This window comes from Nyctereutes procyonoides, unplaced genomic scaffold (assembly GCF_905146905.1).
Source record: "Nyctereutes procyonoides isolate TBG_1078 unplaced genomic scaffold, NYPRO_anot_genome, whole genome shotgun sequence".
Classification (NCBI taxonomy): Eukaryota; Metazoa; Chordata; class Mammalia; order Carnivora; family Canidae; genus Nyctereutes; species Nyctereutes procyonoides.
Window position 1 is genome coordinate 3246493 of NW_026575131.1, and position 15291 is coordinate 3261783.

Consider the following 15291-nt stretch of genomic DNA (forward strand, 5'->3'; position numbering starts at 1 on the left):
TGGAATGTCATATAGTTGGAATCATACAGCAGTGGTCTCTTCAATCTGGCTTCTTTTACTGAGTAATATGCATTTAAGTTTCCTTCAGTCTTCTCACGGTTTGGTAGCTCATTTCTTTTTAACGCTGAATAACATTCCGTTGTCTGGATGAGACAGTTTATGTATCCATTCATCTACCGAAGGACACCTTGGTTGCTTCCAAGTTTTGGCAACTATGAAAAAAGCTGCTATAAATATCCATGTGCAGGTTTTTGTGTGGACATACGTTTTCAACTCCTTTGGGTAAATACCACGGAATCTGATTGCTTGGGTATATTACTTTTTTTTTTTTTAAACTATGTGAGGATAATACCCATTCAAAAATCAGTCTAAAGAATTTAAAAACAGGGGATCCCTGGGTGGCTCAGCAATTTAGTGCCTGCCTTTGGCCCAGGGCATGGTCCTGGAGTCCCAGGATCGAGTCCCACATCAGGCTTCCTGCATGGAGCCTGCTTCTCTCTCTGCCTCTCTCTTTCTGTGTCACTCATGAATGAATAAATAAAATCTTAAAAAAATAAAGAATGTAAAAACAGATTGTCAATAAAATTAAAGCATTGATCTGACTTTCGTGCTGGTGAGCAATTCCCCTCCCACCCGCCTTCCAACCCCCAGAGATACTCCTGGTGCTGGACCTACCAGGAGAACCAGAGTGAACAATTCCAGAGAAAATGTGTCCAGTGTGTGTTGGGGGGAAGGTTTCCTCTACAAAGAACAAGCTGGATGTCTTCCCAGGGCAGAGCACCAGGTGGGCTTTGGGAGACCAGAGTCCTGCCCCCTCTGACATGCACTTGCTGTGTGATCTTGGGTGAATCCCCTCCCTCTCTGCCTTGGTTACCTTTCTGAACACAAGGAAGATGGAACAGAATGCTCCCCGGTTCCTGGATGGAAAAGATGGGATTTGGTGGGAATGGCCCAGGCTTGGGAGATGGAACCAGCAGCTCGCTCCCCCGAGAAGTGGGATGAGAACGCCCTGCAGACCGCGGGGATATGAGGGTAGCTGACTGGCAGGACCTGACCCAGCAACCCCATCCTTCCGGGAGCCTTCTTCCCTCTGGGCTAATCACTCTGGCTCCTCCTGTTGCTCCCCATACAGGAAGGGTCCCAATTATGGGGGTGAGGTTTACAGGCAGAAAAAAAATCACAGTCAAGTCACAGAGACCTTTAAACTCCCCTGGGGTCGTCAACAGCATGTACTACATAGCCTGCTTTCTGTACGCTAGGCCCACACAGGACTCTGGGAAAACCAGTCAGGCTCAGCCCTGCAAGGAAAGAAGTCTATAGGGCTGACAGAGGAGTGCACATCCTTGCCCCACCAAAGCATCTGTTGGTTGTGCTCTCGTGCTCTGGTACTGATTTCCATTAAGGAAGTTCCCAGACTCCTTATTTCTTGTAGCCCACAGCGCCCCTCAGATCTAGCAGAGGGCCACACACCATGAGTGCTCAGTGCAGGGAATGGCCATCGTCTGAGTGGTCTGAACCAAGCCCTGGCCCCTCGGCTTCCCTGATGGCTCAGGTCCTGGAGCCCAGCTGGGAAACGGGGGCAGCCCAGCCACCTCTGGGTGGGCATCCCATTAGCCGGCTTGGTGCAGGGGTGCCCACCGCCAGGGGGCGTGCTAAGACAGTTCAAGCCCGGGCAGGGGTGGGGGTGGGGGGTGCTCATCCTGTCCCAGGAGACGGGATGACGGAACAGGGGCTTTTACGGGGGGTAAAAAGGACAAGAAGAGTACATTTAAATGGCTCAGCAAGTTCACAAAGTTGGACCTGATTCAAACCAGCTTTTTTCTTTTTTAAAAAATATGACACCCTTGGGGCGCCTCAGTGGCTCAGTGGGTTCAGCATTGGACTCTTGATTTTGGCTCAGGTCATGATCTCGGGGTTGTTGAGATGGGGCCCCACTTCGGGTTCCATGCTGGGCGCAGAGCCTGGCTGAGGTTCTCTCTCTCTCTCTTCCTCTGCCCCTCCCCACCTTCTTCCTCACGTATGTGTGTACATGTATATTTACATATATTTATATATGTATACCTGTACCCCACACCCTTTTCTAAGAGGACCTCAGCCTGCTGTAGCTGATCTTCCCCCAAAGAGAGGGACACAGTCCTCCTCTTCCTCCCAGGGACTCAGGTACACGAGGACATGCTATCAGCTAAGACAGTGCCACCTGGGAGACAGCTGTCCCCTTTCCAACTCCTTTTCTCCATAATGACCCCAGGAAGCCTCCCTTCTCACTGTCCACCTTAGCACCCGTCAAACACGGGCCACGCGCCTCAGCCTTGGGGCCCAGCCAGAACCAGCTCTGGTGCTTTCATCCGCTGAGTTCTAGAGTGACTGCCTAAGTGTGGCAAATGATACGGGCTTCCTGTTTATAGTGTGATATAAAGTTTCTCTAAAACACATACATACGAAGACAAGTCAGCTTCGCGAGGAGTATCGAGGGTAGGGAGGGGCAACTCAGTGACAGGGAGGGTGTGTGCCAGCCCCTCGGCCTGGCTCTGCCTGCCAGGGACGCCCAGTGCCTGGGCTCCAGACTGTGCTCCCTCACCTCCCCCGATCCAGCCTCTGTGGACCGTACCGGGCCCCCGTGCTGGCCTAAGCTTTCTCGGGCCTGGCCCCCTGTCCCCCACCTCCATCTATCGAACCCCCACATAGCCTTCCAGAACATGCTGAAAAGGTCACCTCTGCCACGTGTGAGGTTCCTGGCACCATGAGACCCAGGTGTGTGTGTCACTGCCTGTGACAGCGGTAAGCACCCTTTAGGGTAATTGATGCGGTGTCCATGGAACCAAGGCTCACCCCGGGCACCTGTGGCAAGGACTGGGTGCACCAGAGCCTGGCCCCTTGGCTCTGCCCCATGCCTGGCTGGGTGCGTGCTCAGAGAGCGTCCGAGGGACGGCTGTACGCCAGAGCCCAGAGCCCGGGCCAGCTCACCTCGCAGGTTCTTGACGAAGTCCTCCAGCTTCATCTTCCGCTCTGGTTTGACGTTGGGGCTGTACATGTCTGTGTTGAGCAGGATGATGGCAAATGCCAGGATAAAAATGGTGTCTGGGTTCCGGAATTGTCGAACCACCCCAGGGTTGCAGATGCAGTAGCGCTGGCTGTAGGCCGGGAGAGGGAGCAGGGTCAGGACCATGTCGGTTGGGCAGGAGCCTCAGTTTGCACATCTGGTAAATGGGGGTGACACCTGCTCCTCCTTACACTGGTTATACCTCAACAACCTGTACTCTGGCTGGCGATGGCTGCTGAGGGAGACGACCATGTTTCTCCATCTCCCTGGGAACTGGATGCAGCCCAGGAGGTGGCTAAATTCTGGCCACTGGGATATGGGCAGGTAAGATGTGGGCAGCTTTAAGGCTATACTCTCCTCACCTGCCTGGAACAGGGATGTGATGGTAGGTGTTGGACCCGCTACCAGGGACCCTGAGATGAAAGGAGCCTGGCTCAGGGAGCGGGGTGGATGAGAGGCACAGACCAGAGAAGAGGAACTGTGCAGGCCCATGACTAAGGCAGTAGCGTCGGAGCTCAGAAAACACGGGCTTCAATCCTGTCTTCTCCATTAGTGCCACCACCTCCAGGAAGCCCTCCTGCAACTGCCTGAGCAACCCCCTCCTAGGGCCCCAGAGTCATCCTCCTGTTGTGTTCTCCTTCTCCACCTTTGTCCTACCACTGGCGCTGGGCCCCGAAGGCTGGGTCAGTGGCTGACTCGTGTCTCCCCCACCTAGCATGGGCACAGAGGATCCTACCCAGACACTGTGCACACACTCCTGGGATGAATGAGTGTGGGGTGGCAGTCGGCCTTGACTGTGGGCTCTCTGCTGTACCAGGTGCTAGGCTAAGTGTACCCAGACGTTCAAAGTGGTTCAGTCCTTCCACTCTGTCTAAGGTAGGGGCTTCTGTTTTTCCCCACTCTATAGGCAAGGACATGAGGCACAGAGAGGTTAAGTAACCAGGGAAAAGTCACACAGCTAGGAAGTGGTGGAGTGGGTGTTAGAGCCAGGCCATCTGGCTGTGTAGCTTGTGCTGAGTCACTATGTGAGACAGGCAGACAATGACGACACAGACTCATGAATGAGTGATGCTCACGAGGACCTGCAGGAACACAGACTGTCCAAGTGTGGTTCTAGAGATAACCAGCACAGCACCTGGCACACAGAAGGGGCTACTGCCTCATTCCCCAGGCACGTTCAGGGCCACCTGACCCTGCTTAGGGGACAGGGGTAAAGGGGGTGTTTGGGCCCCAAGCCGTGGGCCTCAGAGCCAGGAACCATCCTCTTCCCGACACCCACCCATGCCCTGCCCTGACCCCAACCTGAAAGCCTCGATGAGCCGCTCCACCTTCTGAGCCTCCCCTTGGACCCGGATGTGTGCCTGGAACTTCCTGAGAGCTTCATCTAATTCCATGGCGGAGAAATCCATCTCATCCACCACGCAGCTGAAACGAGACACCAAGGCTGCATCAGGGTCTGCTGCCTGCACAGCCTCTGCCGCCCTTCCTGTCGAGGGCAGAGCATACAGGGAGTCAGTGCAGGGCAGGCCGTGAGCTGCCCAGAGCCAGGGGATCCAGAAGGGTTCCTCCGCCTGGCTTCCTCCAACCAGTCAACACTCCAGATTACAGCCCAAAGACCCCTGTGCTTCTGGGGAGTCCACAGACCCCCTGAAACCATAGGAAAACATTGGTGCTTGTATCTCTGTGTGTAATTATCTACAGAGGGGCCAGAGTATATGGCTGCTCCTGAGAAAGGCCCTCGGAGCAGAAATAGATGGCGCTCAGTGTGCACGTTACACAGAGCACACAACAGGACATTACTGCTGAGTCTTCTCGGGCTTCTCAGACATCCCTCATTTGTGAGGGATGCCAGGAGCATACTCCCATCTTCTCCAGGAGGATGTGGAGGCTGGCCGCTAACTTGCCAGCCAGTGACTGTGCACTGAGCCCATTTTCCCACGTCAAGGGTCTGGGGAGAGGTGCCTGGGTTTTGCCGGGTGTCCTTCCAGGGGCACCTTGGAGGACCTGTGCCAGCCTCATCTGCTAATCCGCCAAGGGAAGTGGAGCTCGCAGGAGCGGCTGGTAACTGGGTTTTGTTTGGTGCCACTTGTCCTAGCACTACCCTCCAGTATAACATGCTCTGTCCTCTCTGATCCTGACCCTTGAACAAAGAAGGTGGGGTCTGCACCAGGGACCACTCAGAGGGCCATGGTGTCCAGTGTATCTATTTGTAACAAAGCCATGGCCACCCCTGGTGGGGGTTGCAGAGGCCTCAGTCATGGGGGGCCTAATCCTGTCAGGGCCCTCCTTCTGCTGGGTGTGATGGGCTTTGGCATAAACAGGCTGTAGTGTGCCCTTGGCCTTCTCTGAGTGCTCATGGCCCTGGGGGCACCATCCTTCAAGGCTGCTGCAGAGCAGGTGGGGGAGGGCCGGGGCCACACAGGGTATTTTGCTGACTAGCATCTGAGCTGGATGCCTGGTGTAGAGGGTCGGGGCTGGGGGTTGGGGGTGGAGTTAGGACTGCTACTTCCTGAGGCTGCTATTTTCTGATAGGGGAGAACAATGCACGGATTTCCTAGAGCAGTTAGTTTGGGGGGTAGGGTGGGGAATCTGGGGTGGGGGGTGTGGGGGGAAGTGCAGGAATGGCTGCAGGGGGTGGGGGGCTGGCTCAAGATGGTCTTAGGCCCAATTCATAAAAGGCCTCATCTACTTTCCCCTGAACTGTTTCCTGAGGCTGGTTTCTAAGGCGGAGAGGGGCACTAACCATGCTAACAATGCAGCAGGCTTTTCCCAATGAGGGCTGGAACAGAAATGGCAAGCAGGGAGAAAACAGTCCGGGTGGGTGTGCCTGGCCAAGGAAGGGCACAGATGCCATCCTGCTGGGTGCTAGCTACAGCCAGCTGCTGCCAAAGGCCCCGGCTCCCTGTGTCCTGTGTGTCTGTGCCTGTGCCTGTGTGTGCAGGTGGGTGTGTGACTAAATGGTACATACGTGTGTATATGAGCCCCCATGTGTGGGGGTGGGGAGCACCCAGGCCAGCCCATTCCTGAGCCTGGGTTTCCTCACCTGTAAAAGAGGCCCAGGCAGCTGCCTGCCTCCTCCCAGGAAAGCAGATGTGGTGAGCACACACGTGGCTAGGCTCTTCCTTATGGCAGAGACGCCTGGCCCCAGGAGGCCCGCTGCCCACCCCCTTGGCTTTTTTCATTCATCCCAGGAGGCAGGGCTGGACGGATGCAAGGCACTGCTCTTGTTACTAGTGGTTTGCTCTTTACCCCACTCTGATTTCTGCTCCCAGCATATGTCTCAGTGTGTAGCTGCCTGGTCAGAAAAATCCTCAACAACGGGCCTGGAGATGCTTCCCCCAAGTCTTGAGCCACCCTATTTGGTCCTGTCCTGCAGCTTTGGCTCATCTGTGAAAGAGACTTAGTAAGATGTGACACTCACTCCATGTATTTGAGGACAATGCAGGGCCCATACACAGCGACTGCTTTATAAACCCAAAGATCCAAGCATGGGGTCCTTTCTACTTAGGGCAGTCTCAAGAAGGGATGGAGAGATTTGGGGTACAGGCAGGGCTTCTCCAAACTGTCAACAGTTCCCAGGGAACTGGAAACCTGGTTTTCTGCAGACAGTGAGGACTTGGTCTATGTTCCAGCAGGCGGGGTGAGCCTGACACTGCTTGTGTGCAGGTCCACGTCCCCAAACCCCAGCCCCAGAACTCACTCAAGCACATCTCGGTTGAATTGTTTCTGCCGGTTGCCCAGGAACTCGCCGATCATCTGCCTGCTGAGGCCCTTGCGCTGCAGCAAGAAGTGGGCCACCCCCACTGGAGTGTCAGGCACAAAGCCGCGCTCGATGAGGTACTGGACGCCCTTCTCAGGCTTCCTAGGGGTGGGACGAGAGACAGGCTCAGCCCTGGCTGCCCCACCCCCTCCCGGCTTGCCCTCCTCCCTGGGTACTCAGGGTACCTCGCTCTGTACTGCTGGAGTCCGTAATACAGGGAACCCAGAACTGCTCAGATCCAGCTCCAGGCATAGTGCCTAGAACTGGGCCATCCACAGGAGCGTGGCCACGGGTGCTGGAGCAGGGACCTGCTCCCCCTACTGCTCTGCAGTGCCCCAAAAGCCCCTCTCTGTAGAAGTCACTGCCAGGCAGATGGGAACACCTTGCCCTGCAGGTCCTGGCCTGTCCCCTGCCCCCCAACAGTAAATGGTCTCTAACACATGCTGAGTGCTGACTCTGAGCACACTGTCTAAGCACCCTATATGCATATCTTCTCACACTCCTCCTGGGGTCAGCACTCCTGTTACCTGGGCCGTTGAGAGGCCTGACAGCCATGTAACCTTGCCAGCAGCCTCAAGTACCTTTGTTATACTTCCTGACAGTCAGGTGCCTGGTATGCTGCATGCGCTAAGCACCATGGAAGGTTCTTACGACTAGCTCCAATTTCTAGGAGAGGAAGTGAAAGTGCTCCATTGATCCTTCCTGGGCAAACAGGGTTTCTAGGAAGGGCTGGGCTGGCCCCACAGGGCTAAGTAAGTTCACCTGCACTGGGAGCCATGGGGCCCCAGGGGAGAGGGGGCTGTGGTGGAGGGAGGCCCCCTCAGAGGCCCAGCAGGGGGCCCAGGCTGGCCTCTTCCTCCCTCTGGGCCTCTGTCCTCCTGCTGATCCATGTGGTACAACACAGGCTTGGCTGACCTCACAGCATGGTGTGAGGGGGCCGTATGTGTGACCCTTGGAACGTGGGTGTCCGATGACCCCAGAGCCTCAGCCGGGCCTGCACAGGGGTGTAGGGGGTGGGGGTGTGCGAGGTCACCCACTAACTGGGAGCTGGGCCCTACCACTTGCCCCAGCAGGTAGAGATCGGTGTTCTGCTATTCCCTAGAAGCCTGGGGGCAAGAGCAGATCCACCTGCCCCACAAAGTATGGGGCTCCTGACAGCAGCGTCCAGTACATGCTATATTCCTACCTGCAAGCAAAAGCAGACTTCCTGCTGCAAGGTGACCTTACTATTTTTACCCCAGGATGACCACACACCCTAACATCACCTTCAGGAGTTTGGCAGGAAGTGGTGGCCGGCCAGCTGGGCCCTGGCATGGATGTGGGGACAGAGCACTGCTCCCCGACCCCTGCCACACACCCCAAGAACTGCTCCTGCCCCAGCCTCTCCAGCCACTCAGCTGCTCATGCTCCCTCACTGCCCTGCTCCATGCCAACCCCCACATGCCCACTCTCCTCTTCCTCAACTTCTAGGTCAGGGGTCACCACAGCCAACCTGCAGACATCTTTTCCTTAGCCTACACAACATTAGCGGAAGGAATTCTAGTGAGTTGCCAACATGTAGAAGTTGGGAAAGCTCAATCCAGAATCCAGATTTCTGGCTTCTCTTGGAAAATCAGGCCATCTGACCCTCCTGGGCCTGTGCTCCTGTGCGGCAATGACTGGAGAGCTGGGCTGGACCTCTCTGCTCAGGCATCCTGCGTCAGCCACCCACAGCCTGGGCCCCCCTGGTCCCTTGAGGCCCAAATATGGGGCCCCGATCCAGTCCTAGCTTGCTTCCCTGGTGGGGCTGGCTGACCTCCCCACTCTGCCCCCTTCTGTGTTGATACACCAATGTTGCACAGCATCTCAGGCTTCTAGGATATGGGCTCCTCCACCTGGGAGGAGCAGAAGGCAGCAGGAGAGTGGAACACACTGCAGGAAGGAGAGTCTTACAAGAGGTCATGAGAATGCGGATTCCTCACAGATTAAGTACCCAGAGCCTACTTTTTGCTAGGTACTGCTCAGGATGACAGCAGTGAGCGAGGCTGGTCAAGAAACACCCCACAATGGTAGGCTCTAATCCTTGGTCTAAAGGACAAAGGGACTAAATGATGGCTGGAGGGCACAGGGAGGGGTTCCTGCAGGTGCCTTCAGGGCCTTCTCTGAGCAGGTGACACTGGGCAGTGACCTAAGTCATTAGGGAGCTTCCTGGATGGAGGCAAAAGTAAATGCAAAGGCCCTGAGGTGACAAAGGGTTTTGCAGGATCCAGGGCCAGAAAGCTGCTCCAGGGTGGCTGAGAGTAGGAGCCCTGGGACAGGATAGCATAGCAGCAGGGTGGGCAGGCTGGAACCCACAGAGTTCTGCAGGCCACAGGGGGAATCTGGTATTCCCCTGAGTGGGACGAGAAGCCCCAGTGTGTTAATGATCAGGGCAGTGATGGGACCCGATGTCCAGGCTGAAGAAGCTCCCACTGGCTGCTCTGTGAAGAGCAAGGCTAGATCTGAAGCGGGAGCCCAGCTAGGACTTCCCTACAAGCATTCCATGCTACAGGGCAGGAGGTGGGGAGCAGCAGCTGGTTTTAGAACACAGCTTGAGGGTAGAGATGATAGTATTTGCTGGTGGATCCGAGTTTGAACCTGATGGCTCCAGCTCCTAGTCTGAACCAAATGTGGGAGGGACTGGTTCCACCCGGCAAGTTTCACAGCGATGTCCCAGGAGAAAGGAATCTGAACTCACTGGGCCTTGACCAGTGACCAGGAGCTCATTGAGCAACTGAGAGGAAAGGTGTGGTGGCAGGAGGCACAGGTAAGGAGCTGGGGTCGGCGGAGTGGGCCAGGCAGGGAGTTCCAGGGTCAGGATGAGCACAATGGTCAAAGGAAGTGTCTGGATGGCCTGGCCTTCAGGGACCTCCTGGCGGCACACAGCCAGTGCACTGGACAGCGATAACGCGAGTTCCCTACCTGTCAGGTCCTTGCTGGTCCCGGCCACCTCGACAATGCAGTGAAAACCCAAGTGTGCTCCTGGGGGCTCTGCCAAGCAGTGGTCCTAGATTCACCTGTTCCTTTACAGAGCTCCATGCTGACCAAAGGGGCTTGTGCCCATATATCCTGCTAAGTGTCCCACACGGTGACTTGCAGGGTGATGGGACGCAAGGGGATGAATTATCAGTGCTGCCCACCTCCCCTCGTGGCCTTTAGGGGGCTATGTGGTATACTGTGGCCAATGCACTGTGAGAGAAGTGATGCATGGCACTTCCTATGGGAACTGCGTGATCCCTTCTGGCACCTTCCTCTGCCATAGGGACCAGGGAGTCCACATCGAAAGGATGCCCCTGCTGTCCTGTACCTGAGAGACCTGATGAGCAGTCCCTGGCTAACCAGTAACGGATGGCAATATGACAGAAATTAACCTGTGTTGTGTCAGCACACTGGAGCCCCCCACCTCCCCACCAGACTTCCCTCAAACCCAGACTCTTACTAGCTGGGTGACCTGGGGCAAGATACTTAATATCTCTGTGCCTCAGCTTCCCCATTCATATAATGGACACAGCCACGGTGCACACAGCAGAGGAACTGTGAAGGTTAAATGGGTTAATGCCTCTAAGCCCTCCAAAAATACTGTTGGTGTATGATGTAAGAGGAGGCCCAGCAACAAGCAGAACAAAACCAAAGTGGTGCCATGGTGACCTGGAGAAGGTGTGTGGACTTGGGCTGGAAGGGGTGGGAGGGATGATTAAGGAAGGCCTCCCTGGGGAAGTGGCATTGAACCAGGAGCCAGGAAGAGGGACCCTGCTAGAGAGAATGATCAACACAAAAGCCGTATCTGACTCATGACTGAAAGAGGGCACAGAACGGTCAGATACCTTGGCTCTGGGTTGCCAGGCGAGAGAAAGCACGCTGGTAGTTCCAACCCACTCTGCTGCTCCAAGAAGCCCCCCAGAGTTTCACTCTGCCCTCACCATCACTGCGGCCAAACATCCAGCCTGACCAGCTTACTTCTCTAAGGGCCCAGTGTCAGCAGGTGCCGAGGGGGACACCTGTGGCACCCATACCTGACCTGCTCCTGTATTCTGTGCCCCCCACCCCCTTCAAGGGTCCTCAAGAGGTGTCGGCAGGACAGGCTGGAGCAGAAGAATCCACGGCTTGGCTCTGCTGTCCATCGCAAGGTGGGCCTGGCTTTCTTCCACGTCAGCTGCTGAATCAGACTTGGCCGTGACAGGCGAGCACACGCACACCACACCAGTGGCATGTCTCACATGTGCCTCCTGTCTCCGGGCTGTGAGCAGTCAGTATTGACACCGAGCTTGCAGAGTGGCGGTTACAAGGCAGGCACCATGCTTACAGATCACCCAAACTTGAATGCTTTTCCCAGCAGGGGTCTACAGGGCCAGCCATGGGCTTCTCCCGTCCTTTCTAGCTGCCTGAGCAGCCAAAGAGACATGCAAGTGGGCGGCCGTCCGCACCTCCCTACCCCGCATCTAGCTGGCCTCCGGATTTCCTACGCCACCCGTTCTGTCCCTCTGACCCCATGGGCTGACCTTACTCCCAGCCTGGCCAGTTGGAGCCCCGAATCCTGCTGACCACAATGAGCACTGTGGAGCAAGCACTGGGGGCGGATGATAGGGGAGACTCTGTTCCTGCTGAGGCTGCCGTGAGGCTGGACCGTGAGCCTGGGACAGCTGGCAGACCTCCTGCTCTGGTGCGGCACTGGCAGGCCAGGACTCCACGCAGAAGGGCCTGGAGGCACCCAGTGGCTTTTCAGGTCCAAGACCAATAAGGCCTCTGCTTAAACCAGTCTGACCGGGTTCCTGTCACTTGCAACGGAGAAGGCCCTGTTTAACAGAGGCTGACACAGGGTCTGCTTACCTCCGGTGCCCGAGGAGCCTCAGTGGTCAGGAGGCTGAGCCGTCCTCATAACTGGTCTCAGCTGACCACAGGGGGAGGGACTCATCACCTTCGGTACTTGGACAACCCCTGCATGCCTGGAAGCCCCCTTCAATTAGGCAATCCAGGCTCAAGTGCTCCCAGCATCCTACAAATAAGTGGTCACCTTCCATCTGCTCACATACTTCCAGCGCCAGCGAACTCACCACCTCTACAGACTGTATTTCATGTAGCTCTGATTTTTACAAAGCTCTTCCTGATGCTGGAGCCCAAGCTGAACAGGGCTTACCCTTACTACAGAGAGAAGGCGGAGGAATCACCCTCCATCATGGCTGTATGCCCTGCGGGGCCTGTCTTGGCACTGTCTTCTTCCCTGAGAGACTCAGCACCAGCCACCCCAGACCCAGGACATGGCTAGGGACCCCCAGGGCTGAGGGCAGTGAGGACCACAGGCTGGCTGGGTAGCTCATGTCCAGGGGAATGCGGACCCAGCCTCCTTCTTAGTAACTCAAAGTGCTCCTAAGAGAGCCGATCTTTAAAGTGTCAGCACTCCCAGCAACGGTGAACAGCTCCCCGGAACCCTGGAGCCAGCATGTCTGGCTCTGTGGCCTCGAACTAGCACCTGACCTCTCCGAGCTCTGGCCCCCTAGAGTCAAGTGTCACAGGGTCACTGTGAGGATTCAGTGAGGTGACACACATGAAGCATTCCGTACAGCGCCTGAGACCTGGTATGTTTATATGGGCTGGCTGTTGTCGTTGGCATTTTCATTAATCAACAAGAAATATGCCACACGTGAGGAGCACGGAGTTGGGGCTAGCAGATCTGGAGACCACCACCACCACCACCAGCCCAGCTCTACTGCTCACTGAGAGAGGCTGGCCCAGCTCTGCAGCCTCTGAGCCTGCTTCCCACTCAGGTAGAAAGCAGCTGACCGCCCAGGAATGCAGGAAGGTGAAATCTCAGAGCACTCCAGGCTCACACCAGGGCTCTCCACCTTCCTCCTGCAGCAGCTCCAGTGGACAGTGGCTTACAGAAAGGAACAGGCAGGGTGGCACCTGGCAGGCCCCAGCAGCTGGGCACTGAGTGGAGGGGAGGCGTGCTTCCCTGGGCTGGAAGGGACCTCAGATGCTCCCCTTTGAACAGCTCCTACCCCAAGGAAGAGTCCTAGCGCACCATCATGCCAAGTGGTTGCTGAGGCCCTAACTTACATGCTCCTCAGACTCGAGGTAATCACTCGGGTACCCATTTCATCACAGGGCAGTTCTGGGGATTAGAATATTCTGCCAGAGGTGAGGGAGCTCTGGCCACATCCACTTGGGACAAAACTTGCCTGGGCTCTAGTCACCTGGGCTCTTGCCAGAGTGAGAGGGGCATGAAAGAGAGGAGGCTGACACAGCAAGGCCTGTATCCCTGAGCACGTGTGTGGGAACACAGGTACATGAGACCCCATTGGGGCTACGGGGGGACTGACCCCAGCTCCTGCTGCTCTGGTGGCCCAAGGACCACTGCTCCAGGGCTGAGTGGCCTCCCATGACTGGTGTGGCTTTGCCTCCTGAACTCTCAGTTCACATCTGCAGCCTAGTGAGCCGATGGGGTGCATGTGTAGTGGCAGGTCCCATGCCGGATTTTAAGTGGCTGTGTTCAGAAGCTGGGTGGGGTGGTGTTAGTTCCAGCCTGCCCACCCACTGGCTGTGTGACCTCAGACAGGTGACCCTCTTGGGACCTCAGCCCACCCATCCATACAGGGGGGTAAGAGTCCCTACCCCCAGAAGGTAGACAGGATTTACAGCATGACAGGCTTATAGGGCAGTGCCCAGCATACACTAAGTGCATGAGCCACTGACTGCTCTGCACCAAACTACCTGCGGGGTCCTCCTACAGCCTGAGCTCCTGGAAGCCCCTTCCCCCTTTGCTCTGGGCACAGCAGGCCCAGCTGCCACCCATAAGCACCTCCTTGATGGTGGGCTCCAGGCAAGGCTCTTGGTCCCACTACCTCTAATCCTTGTCAAGCCCCAGGAGACAGGAACCTCGTCTCCATCTTCCAGGTGTAGCCGGTGAGGCTCAGAGAGTGCAAGGAGTCGCCAAGTCGCTGCAGCTGATGTGTGGCAGGACTGGGGCTGAAACCCTCCTGCCTCTAGCTCCTGGACCCCCATGCTGCCTCCGGGGCTTGTGAATGGCAGGTGGCCCCAGGGATGCCCCTCCCTGCCGACCTGCCTCCATTCTCAGGTCTCTTGTTTTGATTTTCCTTCCCACTCACGGACTCCCTTGCCCACTTTGGGTGCATCATTCAGATCCTCCATGTATCCTTCTGAGGGGGGCTGAGGTCTGTGTCGGGGGAAGCTTACTACTGGGAGGGGCTGGGAACTGAGCGCTCTCTTCGAGGCTGGGTGGGCCCAAGAGGCAGGTGTTGGGGGGGGTATGTGGGCAAGGGTAGGGGGCTGGGGAGGGAGGTGGTGAAGGCTGAGCCGGGAGGGAGGAAGCCTGGTGCTCTGTAACACACTCTTACAGCCCTGGAGCCTCCCTGGAGGGCAGGGGCAAGTTTCACACAGAGTCCACTGGCTCCTGCCACTGGGGGCCAGCCACAACCGCTCTGCCCCACACCCCACAGGGAGCCAGACTTGCTGCTGACTGTCCCTCCATACTCTAGACCAGCGCTATCCACAAGCATGTTCTATGGCGACCCGACTGTTCTTGATCTGTGCTGTTGGCATGGAGGCTGCATGTGGCCAGTGAGCACCTGCACCATGGCTAGCATGCCAGAGGACCGGGATTAGTGTTAAACTTTAGTTAGCTTTAATTTCAGGCACCACCTGTGGCTGGACCACAACGCCCTAATGGCACAGGTGACCCTAACTTATTCTCTGAGCTGAAGGCAATAGCCAAGAAAAGCCCGCCAGGATTGCTCATGGGTCTTAATGAGCTTATTCCCAAAATTCATGTGAAGAAAACCCATCAAAAACAGCTGAGACGGTTTTTTTTAAAAGAACAAAAGTTTTGCCCTAATAAGAAAACCCATGAAACCCCAAGTCTGATGCTCATGGAGGAATGGGGCCCTCTAACCGTTAACGTGGAGCTTCTCAAGGGTCTTCGTTCTGTTCACTGACCTGTCCCCAGGTGCCTAAACACTGCCTGGTGCATGGCAGTTTTATTCAGCAATAAATATCTGCTGAATGAATGAAAACATCCAATTCATGTAGGAATTAGATGGAACCTCTAGTCAATGAAGAAAGGACAGGCTGGTGAATAAACTGGAAATAACTGGCTAATCTCTACAGAATGATAAAAGTTGGATCCCTCACCTTGTATGGTTCTCCAAAACAAATTTCAGCTTAAAGTCCTAAAGAGCATGCAAATATACTAAAGAAAATATTTTAAAACTATCTATATGATTGGGGCAGAACTTCTTTTAATTTTTATTATTATGATTTGAGGCAGAGCCCCTTTTAATTATTACCATTACTATTTATCATTATTATTTTTAAGTAGCCTCCATGCCCAGCGTGGAGCCCAGTGCAGGGCTTGAACTCATGACCCTGAGATCAAGGCCTGAGCTGAGATCAAGAGTTGGATGCTTAACTGACTGAGCCACCCAGGTGGCCCCATGGGCAGAGCCCCTTAAGACAAAAC

General features: G+C 55.7%; 1 protein-coding gene across 10 annotated transcripts in view; it reads right to left on the bottom strand.

The window, feature by feature from the left end:
• IQSEC1 (IQ motif and Sec7 domain ArfGEF 1) overlaps positions 1-15291 on the bottom strand; it is a 376008-nt gene that overhangs the window by 20192 nt on the left and 340525 nt on the right. For all 10 annotated transcript variants that reach the window (XM_055342623.1, XM_055342625.1, XM_055342632.1 and 7 more), the window contains 3 exons: positions 6741-6902; positions 4343-4465; positions 2965-3131 (listed from right to left, as the gene is read on the bottom strand). In XM_055342623.1, the coding sequence (XP_055198598.1) occupies positions 2965-3131; positions 4343-4465; positions 6741-6902 (452 nt within the window). The remainder of the gene's footprint in view (positions 1-2964; positions 3132-4342; positions 4466-6740; positions 6903-15291) is intronic.